The following is a 21,843-nucleotide window of genomic DNA, read 5'->3' on the forward strand; positions in this document are numbered from 1 at the left end:
TATTTGTTTCAGAGGTACAGATCTGAGATTCAACAGTCTTGCACAATTCACAGCGCTTACCAGAGCACATACCCTCCCCAATGTCTATCACCCAGTCACCCCATCCCTCCCACCCCACCCCCCACTCCAGCCATGGCAGAAATTCTTACTGAGCCTGCTGAAACAAACACCACATTTAACCTAAGTCTCAAATTCAGTGGAAGTGTAGCATTTCAACAGCCTTGTTACTGAATCATCTAATACAAATCAGATTACTCTTTTAAAAATAAAAGGACAGTACTAAGTAATGCATGCCAATTGCTTTCGCTGCTGCCATACCTGAATAATTCATATTTACACATAAAATTACATTGGACAATCCAAGCAGGTTTAAAAATCTCATCTATAAGGTGCTTTATTCACCCATATCTGGCAGCCCCAATTCTCTCTAGGAACAGAGAAAAAAAGCTGGGATGGATCAGGCACAGGTGTCCAAGCAACTTGGCACCAGTCACAAATGATGCGTTTGCCAAAAACATCACTGGCCATGGCCACAGGGAGGAGGCCGGAAGACTGCCCAAGACAGCATGTTCTCACCACAAGTAAGGAGGCAACACTGACTTGAAACATTGAACAAAGTCATCTCTAGTCTGAAGCAATCTTCAGACAGGACACTGAAGCTATTTTATCAGACTTAGGAATAAACACAATCTGGAACCAAGTAAATCGGTTCATTTTCCGTTGTTCCATGTACTGCTTCAGAATTATCAGTATTTGTGTGAATACGAATTACAGATAAAGAGTAACAAGCGAAAGGGAAAAAAGCATGCCTTAGTCCTCCATATTTGACTTCTGCCAATCACTCCACAACCAAGTCAGAAAAATAAACTAATAAAAAAGGAACACCTCAGGGAGCTGCCACCTATGCATATCAGCAGGATCCCAGGCCCTCTGACCTTGGAATGGGTTCAGCCCATGGAAAGTTCTCACAGATGGGAGAGAGGAGAGAGAGAAGGGAGGTCAGGGATGTGTCCCTGTGAGAATTGCAGCTCCTCTGAAGACCGTCCTCCCCACACACAGATCTCTCCTTCTGGGTTCTGGCAACCACTCTCCACCCTCACCCCTTCGGAGGAATTGGGAGGGCTGCTGGTATGAGCCCAGAGGTGTCCCAGGCTCATGGTTTCCCTGTACCTGTGTGTCAAGAGTCCTTCCATTCAACACTCTTCGGCCTGTCCTAATGGGAATGTGCTATTAAGAACTTCTAATAAAAATAATTTTTTTACTTAAATATAATCAAGACAATGAAAGATGTATGAAGGCACAAACTTCAAACTCCACCCAAAGTTCTTTTAAATTGCTACAGACTTTCTTCTCAACAAGCTACAAGTATCTTCCTCATCAAATATTATGAGTCTATCAGATGACAAACAGAATGAATAAATGTTACTCTGAACTTGTTAAAAAAGCAATCTGTCCTAACCCCACAGCAAGAATGGAAATTATACTGAAATAGAGCCCACAACTTTTTTTTTTTTGCTTTTCTAAGGTATACCTTAAAAAACAAGAATCGTGAAACCTTGCCAAGTATTGCCATCTAAGAATTGGTTTTTAACTAGTGATCAACAAATTAAAAAATTTACATGTGGCCAGAGTAATGGGGTTTAAGAAGAGGAGAGACCCATGGGCTTTTTGGTCCCAAACCTGTTCTCTCCTGCCTCCCCTGTCTGGGTCTCTTGGCTGACCCCGCCTGTCTCCATCACAGAGAGAAAGGAGCTGGAAAACACACAAGTGGCAGGAAGCCCCATTTCACCTCCTACAATTTATCAGAAGGTATCAGGCAAATATGGGAATGCTTAACAATATGCGGCTTAAGCAAGTCGTTCTCTGCACTCTGTCTTACGCAGTTGTAAAATAAAAAAAAACACTCAAATCTCAAATGAGGTGGTGTAAGTGGAAGGACTTTTAAGAATTAAAGGCATCTAGCACCTAGCAGTTAAAAATGATGATGCCAGAGACTATTTACTGACATGGAAAAATCTTTTAACAGAGCAAGCAAAAAACAATCAACCAAGAAAAAACAAACCCCTCACAAAATGATACCTGTAGTATGATCCTACTGAAAAAATGCCTCAGAGTTCAAGTGCTCAGAGATGGTTTTTTTGTTTTTTTTTTAAAGAAAACAAGAAAATGTTTCAAAATAGCAATAGTGTTTATTTCTGCATAAAGACATTTCAGTGTTTTTTTTTTTTTCCCTTGCTTGCTTCTATTTTCTGTAATGTACACCTATTTACTTTTATAACCAGGAAAAACAGTTAAAGAATAAAGGAAGCCACTGGAGAAAAAAAGTGCTTTGCAAACATGAAGTACTATCAACACAAGAGCAGGAATGATTAATCTGAGGCCTAGGGAGGGAAGAGATCTTTGGGTGGGAGGCTTTCCAAGAGATTTCTCCAATCACACAGTCAGAGATTCCTAGGCTACATGTAGGGATTGGCAGGCTCTTTTAAAGCACATTTTTCGAAACCAAATTCATCTTTCACCTTACCTCCTGCTTTCCTCCTGGGCTCTCCGAGCTCTGTGATCATCCAGACTAGGGTCATGAAGCACGTGATGCTTATTAGTGGCATCTTCCCAACTCAATCCCTTTCTCCTATCACCTAGCCCATCATTCCATCCTCCTCCCACCTCTCAAATTAGGCTGCAGGTGCCGCACCCCCTGGAGCCTGGGCCAGTCTCCTCCATCTTACAAGAAGTACTAAAACAGACCTGCGGAGAAGAGCCCGACCCTCAGGCTCATTCACAAGCCCAAGTTTTTTTCAAAAATGGTTACATCCATACTGCTTTTGCCCTTTCATGGTTGCTAGGAACTGCTCTTTTCTCCCACGACCGAGGTAGGAGAGGGGGCTGGGAGAGAGGCAGCACTTGACACAGCAAAAGCTGGGATGCAGAATAAGCCAGGACAAGGGGTAAAGATGGCTGACAAGGGGAGTCTTACGATAAGTACGTATGAAAGGGTATTAATTGAAAAGACTGAGAAAAGAAGTAGGGCGAGAATCAATGGTCCTTCCCACAAGCATAAACCCCACCGTTAGTCACAGAATATTACAGACACCCTTGGGTGAGGGCGAATAGCCTTTTCCTAAAAGTGAGCTAGGCCACTCTGAAACTGGAGTCCTCTCAGAACTTCTGTCAACAGTTGGGAAAAGATGCCACTTCCCAGGACACGGACAGTACCTTGGCATGATGTAGGTCAACACCATACATGGAGAGCCTCTTTGCATTTTCTAAGAACTGAGAATCAGCTTGTGCTGGAGATAAACCCCTGAGAATCAAAAGAAACAATATTATCTTATTGGCAGGTGCAAGGCAAACGTGGCCAAAATGGGAAAGGAGCTTATGAGCTCAGAGCATCCAGGCTGGAGACGGTAACCCGCAAAATCTGCAGACAAGCAGGAAATGGGTGAGAAGGCTTACCTCTGAACCTCAGGCATTTTTCCTCATAAGATAAAAAGGGTAAGGGTAGAGATTTAGATTATCTTAGAAAATTATTTTCAGGTTTCTCTCCACTGGGGAAATGGGTGTAACATAAATTACCTGAGAGTAAAAAAGTGATCTCATCTTTCTGAAAAAGGCAAATTCTTGCTTCCTACTCCTTCATTTTATTTCACCAGGACTGATAATAATACAGACCACAAGTACTTGTATTTGATTTTACACCTACGGTAGTTAACACAGATCACATCCTGCCCATATTAAAATTATTTCCATCCCCGTCTCTAGTCACAACTCCACAAATTTTCGGCTCCCACAGAGCAGGACTCCATATTCACCGTGGCATTTCAGGACCTGCTATTTCAAATTCGAATTATACAGTAAATACCTATTGAGTAGAATTGGAATAAAATTAATAATATAAGAAATACTGCCTTTTTTTTTTTTTTTTACAGAAAAGTCAATGAATGAGGTCTGTTTAAAAATTTCTAATCTCTGAAAGTTCCTTTCCAAACATTTTTGTCAAATTTTTACATAATTTCAACCCTGCAATATGGGACAAACTATGATTTTGTAGTGAGAGTTTTTTAAACTTGTGCTAAAAAACACATTTATTTTCACAAAGATATAAAAGTTCTTGAAATGTAATATGGTATATTTACTATGGTATTAAGTAAGTAAGTAAAGCCTAGCTGCTAAAGCAAAGCTCATCTTTTGTGGATAGAGAAAACCCCTGTGTATTTTAGTTACTGCTCCCAGGTCCATCACCACCCACATTTCTGATCCAAACCCTGAAGCCTCACTCTCTCTCCAGCTTTAGCAAATAGGATAATAAAAACAAAAGGCAGAATACATAGTAAATGCCAAACAAGGACGTGGGTGTGTCTGCTGCACACACACACGTGTGTGTGTGTGTGTTAGGGGACAGGTTTGGGAGGAGGCGGGAGGAGATGTCCTAGGGAGAAGTAACTTCTTCCAATAAATGAAAACACTGGGGATCGTGAGCACTGTTCTTCATAGGAGAGTCGTGAACACAATGAAAGGCTCTCGCAAGGGCTACAGGTTGTTTGGATTAGTACTAAGTGAGGTTCCAGAAGGAAAAGCTGGATAATCCCGTAAACTATGCTCAAATGTCTCTCAAGCGTTAGAAGGGAAGCTGGTTAAATCTCCCACGGCTGTTCTCTCTCCGGGAAGCGAGTCACCACACCTGTGGGTTTTATGCAGCTCTGCCACCTTCTCTTCCAGCTCCTTGGTCTGTGTGGGGGCAAACTGGAAGTCACTGAGGTCACTATTGCCATGTTCTTCTGGATCATAGTCCCCAAGCTCAGCCTGCAGAGTATAAGATCCCAGGAGGGCGTGCGTCACAAAAGAGCAAGGCAGGCGGCCAGAGGCAATGTCCTGCCGGAGCTGAAGGCACAAGAAGTATCTGTGAGGAGCAAGGGGGAGCAAGGGGGAGAAGAACATCAGTTAGGACTGTAGCACTAGTAATCCTTGAGTTTTCAGATTCCTTTGAAAACAAACACGATATAGGCAACTCTTTACATCCATAGCAAAAACAGTCTTCTCTAATAAGAAGTCCACCCAGCTCCTGGGGCTCCTAACCTGTGGCTTATTTACAGAAAGTGAGTCTAATGGGCTCCATAACAGAAGGGGAAATCTGAACTGCTATTCTGGTCACAGCGTATTATTGTAATAGAGAGTTTTGTGACTGAAAGTAAAAAAATTCTAATCACTTAGACTGTTCTCCTTTGATTTAAAACTGTAATCAAAATTTGCCTGTCCCTCAAAAGTTGTAAAGACTAAGGAAATTTTACCAACACCTGCAGTTCTTATGCATTTGCCCAAAGAGCTAAGGTCACCCACCCTTTATCCTTCCTAGCCTTTCAATACTAATCTCTTTTCCTGGAAAAGAAAACTGAACAATTATAAGTCAGTCTTTACTATAAAGCCCTTACTTGCCCGTTCACTCCAGCTAAAGCGGCAGCTAGTTCAGTTTAGAATAGAAAAAGCATGAGCTTCAGGGCCAGGCACAGCTGATGCTGCGCAACCTTGAGTGAGTTCATTCACTTGCCTGAGGCTAATTCCCCACCTGTAAAATGAGAATTCTACCCCCCTTTGAAGGTGAGGATAAAAATTAGATAATATAAATAAGACACACCGCATGTTACCTAGGAATCAATACCTAATAGCCATAATAATAATAATCTTTATAATAATGTTGTTATTTAATGTTCCAAGTGGTTTTACCACGCAGTTAGTTATAAAACATTCCGTTTTCCACTAAATGACACACAGAACCATGTTATTTATATTCTATGAGGATTGGGGGGGGGCAGTACCAACTCCTTTGCTGACATTTTAAAACCTGAGTCCTACTCTCGAATTTAACAACTTGCTAATAAGATTACCATCGACCCCTCCAAACTAAACGGCCCCACGTTCTTGAAGGCCTTTTACAGAGTGTCATCCCTGTGAGCAGTTGGCCACCTTCTTTCGTTGCCCGGCTGGCGTCCACGGCCCGGTCCCACTCCTGCACTCCGTCCCACACGTTCCAGCCGGAGTGCTGCCACTGGGCCAGCCCCGTGGCTGCGGGGTCGGACAGCACAACCCGGCACATGCTGTCAGCCCTTCCCAGTCCAGTTATACCTAGATTACCACCAAGCCCGCTGTCAGGCGGGACAGAGACCCGGTGTATCGTAGGCCTAGTGCCACAGTCAGCAAAGTACTTGCCACGCTGCCAAGTGCTCAATAGTCTTCTGAGGGAATGGAAGTCCCCTCACTGTCGCTACAGTCTGAGGATTTTTATGCACTGCATGCAGGAGCTCTCTTTCTAAGGAGGATTACAGTCCCTTGATCCCTGAAACACCACAAGCACAACTGCATTAACTCTAGAAAACTCAATTTTAAACTGGGCTTCCAGGGTATCCTTCGATTCTCGAAGTCTAATCAAGAACAGTGCTAGTTCTCCATATTTTATGGCACTTTGAAGACCTCAGCACAAAGATTCCATCTATTTCTATTTCCATCTATTTCTTGCTCCTTTTTGGATAATAGTCTCGACTTTTCACATTGGTCCTTTCCTGTTTTCAAAGATGAAGTCGAAGGCCCCAAAACTCCCAGCTTCTTCTTCTTCACAGAGCAGGACCCGGTATCCTTCAAACATTATTCTGAACAGTGTTCCTAGACTCTTCAAAAGCCACCTCAGCTTCTAAATTTTCACTCAAGTCATGGGAAAGATTTCAGTCATGACATTTAGGCTACCGGGCAGGGGGCTGGTCTCAGGCTGCCTGCCAAGGCTTTTGGTTAGTAGCTCACCAAACTATCGCATTTCTCTCACCACACACAGTGAGACTGTTCAAGCCCCATTTCAAAGAAAATCCAAAGCATTTACTGATGCTGTAAATTGCAATCACCAGAGGATTACCATCCCCCAAACAAATTACTGCAAGAAGTACATGTACAGAGAGGGTGCTGGGTCACAAAGCCCCAACTGCAGTGCTCAACGGCATTCCTGTGGTGAGGCTCTGGATCCAGAGCACATCCCCCTGTTAAGTTTTATGCTCCCAAGCAGCTCACTGTGCAGTTACGAAAGCTATGGTTTATTATTTACTAGCTGAAGCTAATTCGATCACAACTTTCTTAGTATCAGAAAACCCCTATCTAGCAACAAGTAGCAATGCGGGGGAGGGAGGCTTGTCATTTACCCAGTCTTGGAAAGGAATCTCCGTTATTCCTCTTTCACGTGGGTATCATGCACTCTTAAGCACTGACAGGACCTGATGTCTGACAACAAAACTGAACTAGCAGAAAGCATCAGGGGCACAGGAACCACAGGAATCAAAAGCAGACTTTTTCAGTAAGACCCTGTGGTTTTCTAAAAGTGTATTCTGAACACAGTTTTCCTTGGCCATGTAATCTATGCACCTATTCTTACCAAAGCTAATAAGTCCTATCGCTGGTAACCAAGCTGAACAGGGCTAAGATGTCAAGGCTCTTGTGGATTAAAATGTTCCTTGGTTACTATTCAAATACTCAGTCCCTCTCAGAATCAGTAAATGCTCTCTTGCTCCTCAACTGAATCTTTTATTTGCAACTTAAGCATCTGTTTGTATAGCCCAGACAATCTCAAAGAAGATGGAAATGAAATAGCTACTAAGAAAGCCTACCTTATTAGTTTTCTTTCCCCTTTGAGGTAGGGGACTCCCCAAAATTGGCTTTTTAAAATAATTTCCTTTTTGTACCCTTCTATCACTTTTGTGATTGATCTGAGACTAGTACACAGGTACACAAGGGTTATATAATAAAAACCATCTTAGTATTGACCTGAAATATTAAATATCAATGATTTTTAAAAGTCTAACAAGAAACAAAGTTGCCAGCGATATAATTTTTTTAATGTTCCATTACTCAACTATAAATAGAGAAATTAAAGGAAAGTGAATAAAATTTTTAAAACTGGCAACATTTCCAAGTATTTCCGAGTACACTCATTTCCAAGGAAACTTCTAGAACTCAACTTATGAAAAAATATCTTGGTTTTAATCCTGAAATTACCATTCTTCTCCCAGGGCACAGAAATATATAAGAGCTGTATTTTAAAATATAACTTACCTGGTGAGATCTTCAGTCAATTGAGAAGGATCAGGAGGATAAAACTTCACATTAAAGGTGAACAGCCAAGGAAGATCTGTAATTATTAAATATGGGTATTTATCCAACCAACAGAATGACCACTTATTTTGATAAAAATTAAAGGTTAATGTTCAAACAGTACACACTAGTCCCACTGTAAATCAGTTTGGAGAATTTCATTTTTTAGTTTTAAGAAAACTATTTACAAAAACAATGAAAAATAAAAATTACATAAATGACCCAACTATTAGAGAACAGATTCACTTTTGTTTTTAAAAGATTTATTTATTTGAGAGAGAGAGAGAGAGAGCACACATGTAAGTGGGGAGGGAGCAAGAGAGAGAAAGACTCCAGGAGACTCCTCACTGAGTGCGGAGCCCGATGTGGGGCTCGATCTCAAGACCCTGAGATCGTGACCTGAGCTGAAATCAAGAGTAGGACGCTTAACAGACTGCCCCACCCAGGTACCCCAGATTCACTTTTTTATAAACATTTACTAATACTTCAAATGTTTTGTATGGTGATATAGTATGCAAAAATTTTACTATAACCTCCATGTAATCGTTTTAAGATTTGTTTTAACCACATTATCTCTAAATGCCAAATATTCCCTACTGTTTTTTAAAAAAAAAGTATTTTAAGATTTGTACATTGTTGGGAGAAGGGAGGCAATAATTGATCACTATAGCCATTCAAGAAATGATTAATGGGCTATCTGAAGAAAGTGTTAAAAGAAATCCCAAAGAAGGGAAAGAATAGTAAAACATCACAAAACTTTAAGACAACAGAATTATTCCCAGGTTTTTATGGAGTAGGTGTAAGGATACTCATCATATGTAACATATGCTTGGCCATACTGTGCCACAAAGAATGAATACAGCAAACAACCATGTCAGAAATGAATTATAAAAAGTACAACATCGCTACCTGTACACTAACATTTAATTAGTGTTTGATATGTCATGCTTTGGATGGCTTTCAAAATAAGAAAAGAAAGAAAAGGGCGCCTGGGTGGCTCAGTTGGTTAAGCAACTGCCTTCGGCTCAGGTCATGATCCTGGAGTCCCGGGATCGAGTCCCGCATCGGGCTCCCTGCTCAGCAAGGAGCCTGCTTCTCCCTCTGACCCTCCCCCCTCTCATGTACTCTCTCTCATTCTCGCTCTCTCAAATAAATAAATAAATCTTTAAAAAAAAAAAAAAAAAAGAAAGAAAAACACAACTCTGGGCAGAGGGCAAGTATTGTTTTCTTAAAGGAATCCAAATAATTCCACTGGCCAGAACTTAGGGTTGTGCTCAAAGTTTATAGTATTTCCAAATATCAACAAAAGTGTGTGCATGTCATTTCATTCTATCCATATCTGAAGGCCTCGTGGGTGCTTTACTTTGTGGACTTGAAGAAAATTTTACTGAATCCCAGTCTCTTTTCCAGCGTGTCATTTTGTTCTTTGTTCACCATCAGTACATTAACACTTTTCTCACTCAAAAGTCAACAAATACTCGTTGAATGGCTACTGGGAACACACACGCACTTGTATTGCATTTAGGTTCGGTACATCACTATTCCACTAATAAAGCCAATCCTGCATTTCCATCCTGCGTCACACATTTAAAATACCATAACGGGATACGGGACTTTCCTGAAGAGCGAGACTTCCCGGTCCTATAGCACATGCTGGGTGGGAATATGAGTTCTTCAAGGTGACTGCTAACCCATAATGAAGCAAAGTCAACACAGGATTATCAGTTCTTAATGGATCCTTATTTTCTGTTTTCCAGGTATTACCATAAGCAAATGCTTGCCTGGATAGGAATGCAGGGATAAGTTTCTAATAGAACACTTATATTTTAGCACTAATAATGCTAAACTGTAAATTAAATATTACCACAAAATTTCCTAGCGATATATGAATAGTCCATCTAGCTATGGACCATTTATATAGTAATCCCATGCAGGTCTTATTCTCGTCCATCGGAGGAAGCATTTCAGGCAAATTTTAAACAGGAACTAAGAGGCTGTCAGTTTTCAAAAGTAACTGAAAAAAGATTAACGCTTACCTTTGCTAATTGCCTATTAACTGAAAAGTAACAAAGTATAGCAGTAGCTTGGTGAAGATAAAACTAGCAGTTCTTTGGTCCATTTTAACACGAACAGAAAGGAAGAGGTGAAGGCAATAGCTAAAACTTTGTCCTCAGCCAATTTCCCCATCAGGACAGCACAGGATTCCATTTAGAGAACTAGCTCCAATTGTCCAAAAAGCCAAATCCTAATTGTTACTGTTGTTCGTCTTGCCAAACCACAAGGGCAAAAGTCTTGAAATAACTCTAAAAAAAACTTCACAAATAATCAAAACACAAGACTGTGATTCATAATCAGCAAGAGTCTTGCCTTCCAAAAATTAGGAATCTCCATGGTTCTCAAATGAGTGACACACAAACACAATCAAACACCAAAACAAGACCATAGGAAACAAGTCAATGGAACATCGATCACGTTTCAGAGGTTATCCTGTTCTCTCTACGGTGTGAATCACTTGGCAGGTCTGGTTTCAGGTAAAGTGAAAGAACCAAGCATCCGTACCTTTTTGAATTCACGTACTCTGCAGAGCATAGAACAACTGTACAAAAGACAAAGGAAACATTCCAAGGCTCTCCCGTACAGTTTCTTCCATAATGTCAGCATAATGCTTGCGTGTCTAATTACTCCTTTTCTTTTTTTCCCCCTTTTCCATTATGAACCAAACATAAATGGATGAAACACCAAGATAATAAATGCAGGGGGGAAGAGGGGGGCTGCTGGAAAGAAGGGGTAATAATAGTCAGGGTGGCCAACCATCCCAGTCTGCTTGGGATTGTTGGAGTTTCAGCACTAAAAGTCCTACATCCTGAGAAACCCCTGTCCTGGGCTAATCAGGAAGGTCATTCTATTCAAAGATATTTTCTTAAAAAAGGAAAAGAAAGAGGAGTCTACAAGAAGAAATGGGAAAATAAGGTATATGCTCAGAATTTTAAAAGGGAGCAGAGAAGAAATGATAGGAAAACTACCACAAAGATGAATGACTTCAGGGAGAAAGAAAAGGAAATGAAGAAAACAATCGTAGAGAACCTAACACAAGACAGAAGGGAGACAGTAAGTGACAGAAGGGAAGCGTACAGATTCGTTCCAGCACGTTGACGTCATGAATAATAAAGAAGTAGGGGATGAAACCAACCGTACAAAGGGCGTTGCGCAGGCTGGCGCTCAGGGAAATGGTTTCTCCCTGGACGGCTCTGGAAGGGAGTCCAGAAGGGCTGGTGACAACTGTGTTCTCCTGTGTAAAAATTTCAGCTTTTCATGGCTCTCTCCCTTTTCTGCTTTGGTCATTCACCCACCCTAGAGTAACTTAAGTATCCAGAAACCTAGCAGAGAGTTTTCTGCGGCGATGACAGTTCCTGGCACAGATACCCTAAAGTCGGCCACAGGCAAGGCCCCCTGCAGAGGCAGAACCCCTGCAGGAGCTGTAGTTGGTGAGGGGACACAGCTCAAGTCACTTCGGGAGTCTACCATGAGAGCAAACGGGAAATGCGGCAGGAGGGACTAGAAACCCAGACGCAAAGATCACAAAGAGCGGCCTTGGACAGTGGAACAGAGGAGGAGAGAAGATGATCATCACAGAGGACTGAAGAGATGGCTCTCCAGACTTTCCTGCCCTAGTCTGCACTCCAGGGCGTCTAGGAGCAGTGTATCTACAGCTCTGCAGCCAGAGACAAGCCTATTAATTGCACCAGCTACACGCTTTCAAAACAAAGGAGACAAAGCCATTGTAACCGGTTGCCTGGAGTAAAATTTACATCAACAGTGAAGGTTACAGAAAGCAGCTCCTCATTCTTACCCCCAGAGGAAGGGTCAGATATCACTTCATAGTGGTAGACACTGTGAGGGAATATTTAGGACTAGGAGTCTAGAACCTCTTGACCAGAAGAGTCACTAAGCCATGTATGAAATAAAGTCAGGATTCTACAAAAATAATGTTAGTATCCTTAGCTTCCTTCACAATATAAATGCACTCTATCACTAGTATTCTAGTCTACATTCCTGTGAATTTTATTACAGACAGAAATAGATGTAAAGATGAACTTAGATAAGTATGATTATTTACTCACTTCGCAGTTGTCTCTTTATTTCTTTTGCAGGATCTAGCCAGTTCTACAGGAGGAGGGGGGGGAAAAAAAAGGTTAATTAAGCCATAAAACATATTCCAGAGTTCAAAATGGAACAGTTTACAGTTCACATATTTAAGTGTAAACATAAATTCCTATTCCAAGCAGCTTTCACCTATTAGCATTCCACTGGGCTAAGTACTGATTTGTTTTTGAATCTGTGCGTGTTATAAATAAAACATTAAATCACTTTTAAGGTGGGTCTCTTGGGCCTCATTTGCTTGGATCTGAAATCAAACATCTATCCAAATGATGAGACACAATATATCTACATGTAGTCTTTATTCTGTAACAGAATTGCCAGCAATCAGCCCCTGAGGACACTGAAATGACAGCTCAGCCAAGGACAACAATTGGCTCTTTAAAATATATACACCCCAATCCAACACAATTATCTCAACTCCTAAAGCCAACTTCTAAACTTTCTTTTTCCCTGCAACTATACAATGCTATGGAGAAGTACCATCAGATTGGAGCTGATCGTGTCCTTCCTGCTTTTCATGTAACATCCTTTTTAAACTTCACGTGAAGTGGGAAGTCAAATCATAAGGAACTCCCTTTCACTTCCCCCTTTCTACCCTTTGAGAAAGTTAATATAAAAAATTCTAGGAAACCACTATATCTTAAAGCAAAAATGACCAAATTGGAACTATATACTGATTGAAATAGTTGAGTTTTAAATATTGTGGAGGTTAGGGGTGCTGACCCCCACATACAGTCAAAAATCCACATATACTTTTTTTGACTCCCCCAAAACTTAACTACCATAGCCTACTGTTGACCAGAAGCCTTACCAACAACATAAACAGGTCAATTAATGCATATTTTATATGTTATATGTATTACACATTGTATTCTTATAATAAAGTAAGCAAGAGAAAAGAAAATGTCAAGAAAATCACGAGCAGATACAGAACCATCCTGTATTATTGGAAGAAATCTCTGCATAAGTGGACCCACACTGTTCAAACCTATGTTATTCAAGAGTCAACTATAATTGGCTTTACAATAAATAAGTTTCATTCATTCTAAAAGTATCCCAAATAATGTAACATCTGTGCTTAAACAGAATTTTCTTCAGATATATACAGCAAATAATTAAGATGTTTGTTGTTAGACAGAAAATAACAGCCCACTGTCTTAACAATATACTGAATTGGTATAACAGAACATTAACTCCCACTATTAAAAAGTAGTAACAGGAGGCTTTGCAACAAAGCCGCATAGACCCCCCGGGTTTTACTACACTGCTCATGGCTTGCACTCAGGGCAGCAAGGATCCAAGGTGTGCATGCTCTGTTTTAACACTGGTGATATTCAAATGTCTCAATAAAGAACTACCAGAGCTTGGTTGAGTTTCATATTACTGGTGTCCCAGCTGCATGGCCCCATTGACGAGGAGGGCCAGTGGGATGCTCCAATGGTACCTCCGGTGCTAAGTTAGGAAGCAGCTCGAATTCTCCCCTTAAGAAAGAGCCTGGCATTCAGTTTCCTTGCCCTGCAGCTGCTGTCCCAACAGCCGGCTCACAAATGGCCGGCTATGAGGCGTGCACAAGAGCGAGAAAAACACATCATTCAGTCTCTAGCCCAGGCAGGGGAGAAGCTGGGGAAGAGGCGAAGGAGGGTAGGATGTGTTATGGCATTTCATCCAGGGAAGCAACAACCACAGTAAGGAAACTGAATCAGAGACAACGGCTGCTCAACTGAAGGGGGGGTCCCCTCAAAACATGAACACAGAGAAAGAAGAGAGTAGAAGGGAAATGACTTCACTGGTCTGAAACGACTAGACAGACCCTTCCAGGTCTCTGGTTTCACTATGTGACAGTTGCTACAGATGCCCGGCCGCAGAAGAAGGCGGAGGAGAACGGCGGGAGCAGCGTCATCTTCTGTGACCCCAAGGAATAACCCTGTGTCCCAGTCACTCGGCACCTTCCACTCTCACCTGCAGCCCCAATCCCTTGCACAAATTCCCTGCTGGGTTTCTGCACAGCATGGAGAGTCAAAGAGCTCTACGGGCCCAGGAGAATGAGTGAGAAGTTTCCTTGCACTAGCCAGCCAGATGCAGACGCGGTGTCATTCTCCCGGCCACTTTCCACAGTATGGCCAGCCAGAATATTGAAAGGCTGAAGTGGCTTCTTTCCCTTTTTTCAGATCCCTACCCACACATGAAGTGGGCCGAGTTTACCTGCTGTGACCAAACAGCAGCTGCAGAAGGGACTCCTGCCACTCACCTACTGGTTTCCCTTTGCTCACCACGTAGCTCACTTCCACACTGTGAGCTCTGCTCCCACCGAGGTCAGGAGGCCTCCTCCTCCTCCCTCACACAACTTTGTAAGGGTAATCGTAGACCCTATTCCTTGTACTTCCTCCACAGTACTTGGCAGCTTTAGACAACCAGTAAGTACTAAATTAATAGCTGTTGACTGATAATCTGCCCACTGCCATGCTCTGGTCATCTTAAAAAACCACAAGTTACAGTATTTTTTTTTAGGGTTGCTTTTATATGAATAATTAGCTCCAATGAGTACCAAGATCCTGAGTAGGATAGAATTTTATCATCTAGGGTCATAAATTCATAAGTAAAAAGGCAAAAAAATGACAATGTGACTTTTAAAAGAAATACAAGTCTATTATCTGCATTATCAACTACAAATTAATAACATATAACATCTAAATATATAACAAATAAATACTTAACAAATAAAAATAAACTTCTTGGTTTTGACACTTGAAGAGTGCTGGATGGATCAAGAAGTAGACACAAAAGGAGGGAAAAAAACACCGAGAAGGGCATAAATGCACACGGGTATATGAATGTGCATGCACGGACACACACATGTACACACTAACCTCCCCCACCATGAGAGATGATGGTGCAAAATTCCAATTCTTTTAAAGATTTGGCCACCATATATATAGACTTTGGAATGAGAGCTACATGGAGTCCAATTCTGGCTTTCACCAACTCTGTGACCTTGGGCTCATTCTTTGGCTTCCTTTAGCCTCAGTTTGCTCAATTCTAGATGAGGATCACAATATGTACCTCATAGGGTAGTTCTTTTCAACCATTCCTTCAAATGCCTCCTGAAGAGTTAAGTACAAATGCAAAGTCCTTTACCCAGTGCCTTTAACAGATGGGCTTTTTTGCAATGATAAATTGACCTATCCCCTTTGGAGAGATATCCCTTCTTCATACAGTTTTGTATTTCCAAAGGTGATATGTTACCTAGATTAAAGAAGTTAATAGTTATATGATTATTTCTAAAAAATTAATAAATCAGACACTCTATATTCATGGGCCAGATGAAATAAAAATCAGTCCCCTTTTTCTTAGAGAAAACTGTCTGGATAATGTCAGCCCTTTAAGCTGTCCTTCTATAGGAAAGAATCTTCGTGGAAACAAAGGCAACACATTAAACAGCACAATCCCTTCTCTAATTACCAGTATGACTAGTCCATAGCCTTCTATGTACATGTTAAAGTATTATCTAGCTAACCTTTACTACGTTTTGCCTGATAAGAATCCATCCGGCAAATTTGTTAAAAAGACAGATTTACCCACGGCCCACCTGAAACATTCTCCAGGGAAGGGACCTGAGAATCTCTGTTTTAAGTGACAGTTGCAGGCAATTCATAATCACGCAAAATGGGGATTTTTCTCAGTGTTTCCCAAACTTTAAGGTACGGGCAACAATGCAAAGCTAAAAAGAGCTAAAACCCACACCGGATGTCAATAAAATTTATCTTGGATTCTTAGAAATAAAAGTATATTGGCAGCTACACTTAAGGGCAGGGACATTCATTCACTCAATCTGGTATCTTTTTTTTTTTTTTTAATTTTACATTTTTAAATTTTTTTTTTTAAAGATTTCCATCTATTCATCATTTGAGAGAGCGAGAATGAGAGAGAGAGAGCACATGAGGGGGGAGGGTCAGAGGGAGAAGCAGACTTCCTGCTGAGCAGGGAGCCCGATGCGGGACTCGATCCCGGGACTCCAGGATCATGACCTGAGCCGAAGGCAGTCGCTTAACCAACTGAGCCACCCAGGCGCCCTCAATCTGGTATCCTTCTCCTCACCTTCCCCTTTTTACCCCCACTCTGTACCCAAAGTATGAACTCAATACATATTTATTTTCTGAATGAACATCAGGGAAACCAAGGAATAAATAAAAATTACAAGGAATCCTATCACAGGCTTCCAACAGAAGTAAACTAAAATTAAAATGGAGTCCTAGAACCCAGTGTTATTGAATCATCTTAGAACATGAAACTGGAAGACTATGAATCAGTTGGGGGGACAAATGATGTATCTTCACTTCCACTAACCTCTAATTGAAATTTAGCATTACCATCAATTATGAATGTAGGAGAAAAAAGCCTGGTTAATATCAGCAGTACCTTTAGCTTTGTCATAGAATTCACTAGACTGCCAAAGGAATAAGTGACACAAAAAAAGGTTAAAAACAAAACAAAAACCTGCCTTAGAAGGTTACAGAAATCTAAGGAGCAAAGCAAATATCTATACACATATTTCTTTTTACACTGAAGTCCTTCTATCAGTTAGAGAAGCTCCTTTACCCTACTCCTGATCACTACAAATCTGAGGGTGAAACAGTCTTGGTTAACCAAGTCTTCTCTACAACACTTCTAATACCTGTTATCAGAAAAAGGGTTTAAAAAAAAGTGATTTTCAATTATCCTCTAACAACAAAAACATCTACAAAAAGATAAAGCCCTGATCACAAATCATTACATTTAGATTCACAGGATGCTGGTGTTAGGAAGAACCTCAGAGACTACACGGTCTAAATGTCCACGAATAATGGGAATGGCCTAACGCCTACTGGCTACGGCTGTTGGCACACTTCTGGCACCATGAGCCACTTGGGCTTATTAGGGCCCACTACTCCCTTGGCTTTTGTAACATTCCAAACCTCTACAATTCTGTCACCTCAAAGCGATCCCCTACATCGGTGCTTCTCCAACCTTAAAGGTTTACCCGAGTCCCCTGAAGATCTGGCCAAAACGCAGATTACCACTCAGTACGTCCACCGTAAGGACCTGGAATTTTCCTTTCTAACAAATTCTAGGTAGTGCCAATGCTGGGGCCCCCTGGATCACCCTTTGAGCAGTATAGCCACAGATTGCTTTTAATGTCTTTTCCCAGAAGTCGAAGGTAGAGAGACATTTTTCAAGTCCTTTAACTGGCTTGACCAGTAGATGCCCAGGCTTCACTGGCTAAATATTCTATTGTTGACAGCCTCCTGCAGAAAGCCCTAGCACATCACACTGCCTTCCACGTTCCTACATAGAAGTGTGTCTTTGAACTCCACCCATCACTCTAAACAGCTATATCCAATAATGTCAAGCCCTACAGTCTTTATTCCACCAAGGTGCTAACCACTTTCACCTGACAAAGAAGAACAGCCAAGCCCATCAACCAACAGCAACCCATTTGTGGTCCTCAGTGGTCTGTAGGCCACTGAGCAGAGCAGACCTAGATATGGACCCAGGACACCCTCACAACATCTACATCCAAATCCCGCCCTCCACCCCCCCCCCCCAAGAAACATCCATCTCGCCTGATTCCCTTTCAGGCTGGATGCTAAGACCCCAGTGTTAGAAGTTTTTCAAAATGCTTAGCTGTGCCTTCCTCACTCACGCTTGGTGCTTGTCAATCTGGCCAGGTGAGAGACATTAAATTCACCCGACCCTGTATTACCAAACGTTAAAAGTGTAAGTAAGTTTGCCTAAAATCTGCAATTTCCCTTAAGAATTTATAGCACTGAAGCAGATCCCTTTTATTATACCTCTGCCTAAATTAGGTCTAACAGAACACCACCCTAATGCTGGCGTTAGCAGAAAAGTTACAGACTTTCTACGTTACAGCAGAATGTTCACTATGCATTTGGGAGAACATGACTCAAACTTCTGCTTTATGGTATTAGAAGGTACCACTAGGCTGAATATAGAGTTTTATTAAAGAATAGTTTATATATGACAAAGAGTCTAATAGTTGTGTTTTTCTAGTTTCTGGAGGGAAATAGTCAGGCTATCAGACAAACACTTTAATCCATTTTCATAAAGTTAGCTGTGGATATCAACTACACTTCTAATAAGCTCCTCTTTCAATATGGCTTGAAGCAAAATAACATAATCACTGGGCCAGATACCAAACTCTATTAACATCAAAAATTCAAGACAATATTTTTCCCTTTAAAGAGAGTCCAAAACCCTTAATGATGGTTCCAGTTAGACAGGAATACAAGAACTATATGGACTTGAAATTCCATATATAAACGAGTAACATGTTGCTTGATTCCACATATTTTTAACGGCATTTTCCGTAGTAAAGTTTACATAAAACTTCTCAAGAGACATTAAAAAGTTCTAACACTAATAATGATAGATTTTCATACTTAGAGTAAATTGAAAGGCTTCCAACTCAAGATCTCAACCATGAGACACAGTACTACTACACTAAAATCGAAGGAAAGTTTAGATTTTCTCTCCACGGAAAATTTTCATACAAATAACTATGGCTTAACCTCACCTTCAATTCATGTCGAGATAAGTGACTGAAACTTCTATAAATACAGGTAATATTCAGCATGAAGCAAGGGGCTTAAATTCCTTTACCCTATAGTATCCTATTGTTGAAACTGTATGGGTTTCAAACACAACAGGACTCATTAAGCTAAGCTGATACAATGGTAATGATACTCTGTGGAAAAATTTAGGACACCATTCAAATCTATATTAGAAAAATAAGAGTTCTTTTGCCTAGATGTCTTGAGGACTGAATTTTGTTTACATCTCTGAGAAGGAATAAAAAAATTATACAAAAGTTATGAAAGCCTATCAGATTATATATGAAAAATATACTGCCAACTACATGTGAGAGTTCTATTAAAGTTTTTTTTAACTTTAGAGTTTAAGAAAATGTTCTGAAAAGTTTCTATCTCAGAAAGGACACCCCACTGTTTATTCCCTCAATGTTCTACGTTAAAGCTTAGATAACAAAATGTGTGCCTAACTGTAAGGGCATTTTCATCTCCCGTTTCACAAGAGAAACTACAAAGTAAAATAAGGACTTAGGAGTTCCTTATTTAACATTAGCATTTTTTTTTGTCAGTGAGGATCCTATATAGAACCCCTCCAAACTTAACTTTATCCTAATATTCTCTGCCTCAAGGACCTGAGCCTCTCCTGGACTCTGGCCATCCCTGCTCATGCTGAACGCGAGGTCCTGTCATCACACAGAATGCTCCACCTCGTTAGACTTCATCATCCCATTCTCAGATACAACCTCTTCCTCTCCTTCTAAGTTTTCTACCCATTTATTGTCACTACACCTGGTCTTCAGCTTTTTTGGACTTTCATCCCTTGGCTCCAGCCATCTTCTCCCAAACTGTTAGCCCATTTCAGTTTCAGTTATGTTCCCTCCCGGGTCCCCCGTGAATAATCAGCTAGATTACCATCCCAGCAGCAGTTCCAGTTTTCAAGATCTTCTGTCCAAATTATGGTAACCACCGTGAACACAGCCAACTGGGAACCCCCACAATACTCCATTTCTCCACTATTACACCCCGGATGCAGGTGGCACACACTGATTTAGTCTGTTGCCATCCCAACTGTACGATCTCCAATCTTGGCTGCACTGTCAACAGCAATCCACGTACCTGTCCTTAGTCGTCGGCCTCTCTGGGTCCCCAGTGCTACCCCCTAGTCACTCTTAGCAGAGGATTCCACCCTCTATTTCTCAGAGCTTTGAGGCCTCACCTCACTTGACAAAGACTGACTTCCAGCTCACCACTCCTGAGCTTACTCCTTACAGACTCAGGGTATGAGGCTGCCCGCTTTATTCAAGGCTTAGCCTCTTCTTGACTTCGGAACCTTCCATCATCCTTTCTTCCTCTCTCTCCAACCTCACCCTTTCCTCGGGCATTCCCACAGCCGAAGTCGAAGTTCTTTCCATCCAAGCAAATCTGTCAACCCCCAAAATCCTTAGTAAACGTGCTGCACTGTCCTATATAATAGCCAGCAGTCACAAAAGACTACTTAAAATTTAAACCTGTACTAATGAATAAAATTTCACTTCACTTCCTCAGTCACACCAGCCATATTTCAAGGGATCAATAGCCGTCCGTGGCTAGAGGCTGCCATACTAGATAGACAGAGCAGGTCTAGAATATCTCATCATCACGAAAAGTTCAATTGGACGGTGCTGGTCTACATTCTCTTGTCATTCTCCCACCTGTCCTCCTCACAGCCAGCTTTCCTTAAATAATACTTTATATCCACTCTCACATGCTTTTTTTTTTTTTTTTTAAGATTTTATTTATTTATTTGAGAGCAAGAGAGAGAGAGCAGGAGCAGAGTGGGGGGGGGAGGGCAGTAAGAGAGGGAGAAGCAGAGTCCTTGCTAAGCTGGGAGCCCGACTCAGGGCTCGATCGCAGGACCCCGGGATCATGACCTGAGCCAAAGGCAGACACTTAACCGACTGAGCCACCCAGGCGCCCCCATCCCACTCTCAAATTCTTTACTGTTAACTTTCCTTACCCCTCACCTACTCCCTGATCCCCAAACATCATCTAGCCAACAGCCTACAAGCATTTCCAACTTAGCAAAATGAAAATGAGATTTTATCTCTGCCCCCAACCCCAAACTGCTGTTCCTCCCCCAAAGTCCCAGTGTAAAAGTCCCCAATAAGCTGCCCAGCTACCCAAGCCCCAAGCGTGGGACTTATCCCCCAACCCCCCCATCACCCTCATGCCGCAGAGATGATGGGTCACAAAGTCATCTACAGACATTCCCTACTTAGTATCTGTCTCTTTGTCTTTCCTCCTCATGTCACTGCCCTAGTTTCTATCACCTCTGGACTAGACAACTGACCTTCCTGCCTCGGCTCTCAGTCCCCTATAATCTCCCTTCACACCACCAACAGATTACGCTTTCTGAAATGCAAATCTGGCCATGTCACCCTTTTTTTTTTTTTTTTTTTTAGATTTTATTTATCAGAGAGAGAGGGACAGAGGCAGGCAGAGGGAGAAGTAGGCTCCTTGTGGGACTCAATCCCAGGACCATGGGATCATGACCTGAGCCGAAACCGACTGAGCACCCAGGTGTCCCTGGCCATGTCACTTTCTAAAAACCCTTCATATCAGGATAAAAGCCTAGATTCCTTAGCACAAGATACAAGACCTTCCAAAAAATGTTTTTTGCCTAGCTTTCCCAGGATCATCAGCATTCCCCACAAAGCCAACCGAAATTAATCCATGATGTAAGTTAAAACACTGTGCTTGCTGAGAAAACAGAGCTTCAAGACAAGTACCCAACTCCTCCTTCCAACTTACCAATTGCTCACAGTTAAGAACTGTTGCATTTTCTATTTTTTTCCTTCCTAGTTTACCTGGTTTCGAATCTTACCCTCAATATTTACTGCCTCGGTGGCCTTGGGTTAATTATTTAACTTCTCTATGCCTCAACTTTCTGTATTTATAAAGTGTGGTTAATAATACCAACCTTTTAGGGTTGTATGAG

At 41.5% G+C, this 21,843-nt stretch overlaps 1 protein-coding gene across 12 annotated transcripts in view; it reads right to left on the reverse strand.

Moving 5' to 3' along the window:
• EPB41L2 (erythrocyte membrane protein band 4.1 like 2) overlaps positions 1-21,843 on the reverse strand; it is a 382,553-nt gene that overhangs the window by 57,141 nt on the left and 303,569 nt on the right. For all 12 annotated transcript variants that reach the window (XM_081829001.1, XM_081829000.1, XM_081829012.1 and 9 more), the window contains 4 exons: positions 12,243-12,285; positions 8,083-8,158; positions 4,679-4,897; positions 3,214-3,301 (listed from right to left, as the gene is read on the reverse strand). In XM_081829001.1, coding sequence (XP_081685127.1) covers positions 3,214-3,301; positions 4,679-4,897; positions 8,083-8,158; positions 12,243-12,285 — 426 coding nt within the window. The remainder of the gene's footprint in view (positions 1-3,213; positions 3,302-4,678; positions 4,898-8,082; positions 8,159-12,242; positions 12,286-21,843) is intronic.

The sequence above is a fragment of the Leptonychotes weddellii genome, chromosome 8 (assembly GCF_054177405.1).
Source record: "Leptonychotes weddellii isolate Sample4059 chromosome 8, ASM5417740v2, whole genome shotgun sequence".
Taxonomy (NCBI): Eukaryota; Metazoa; Chordata; class Mammalia; order Carnivora; family Phocidae; genus Leptonychotes; species Leptonychotes weddellii.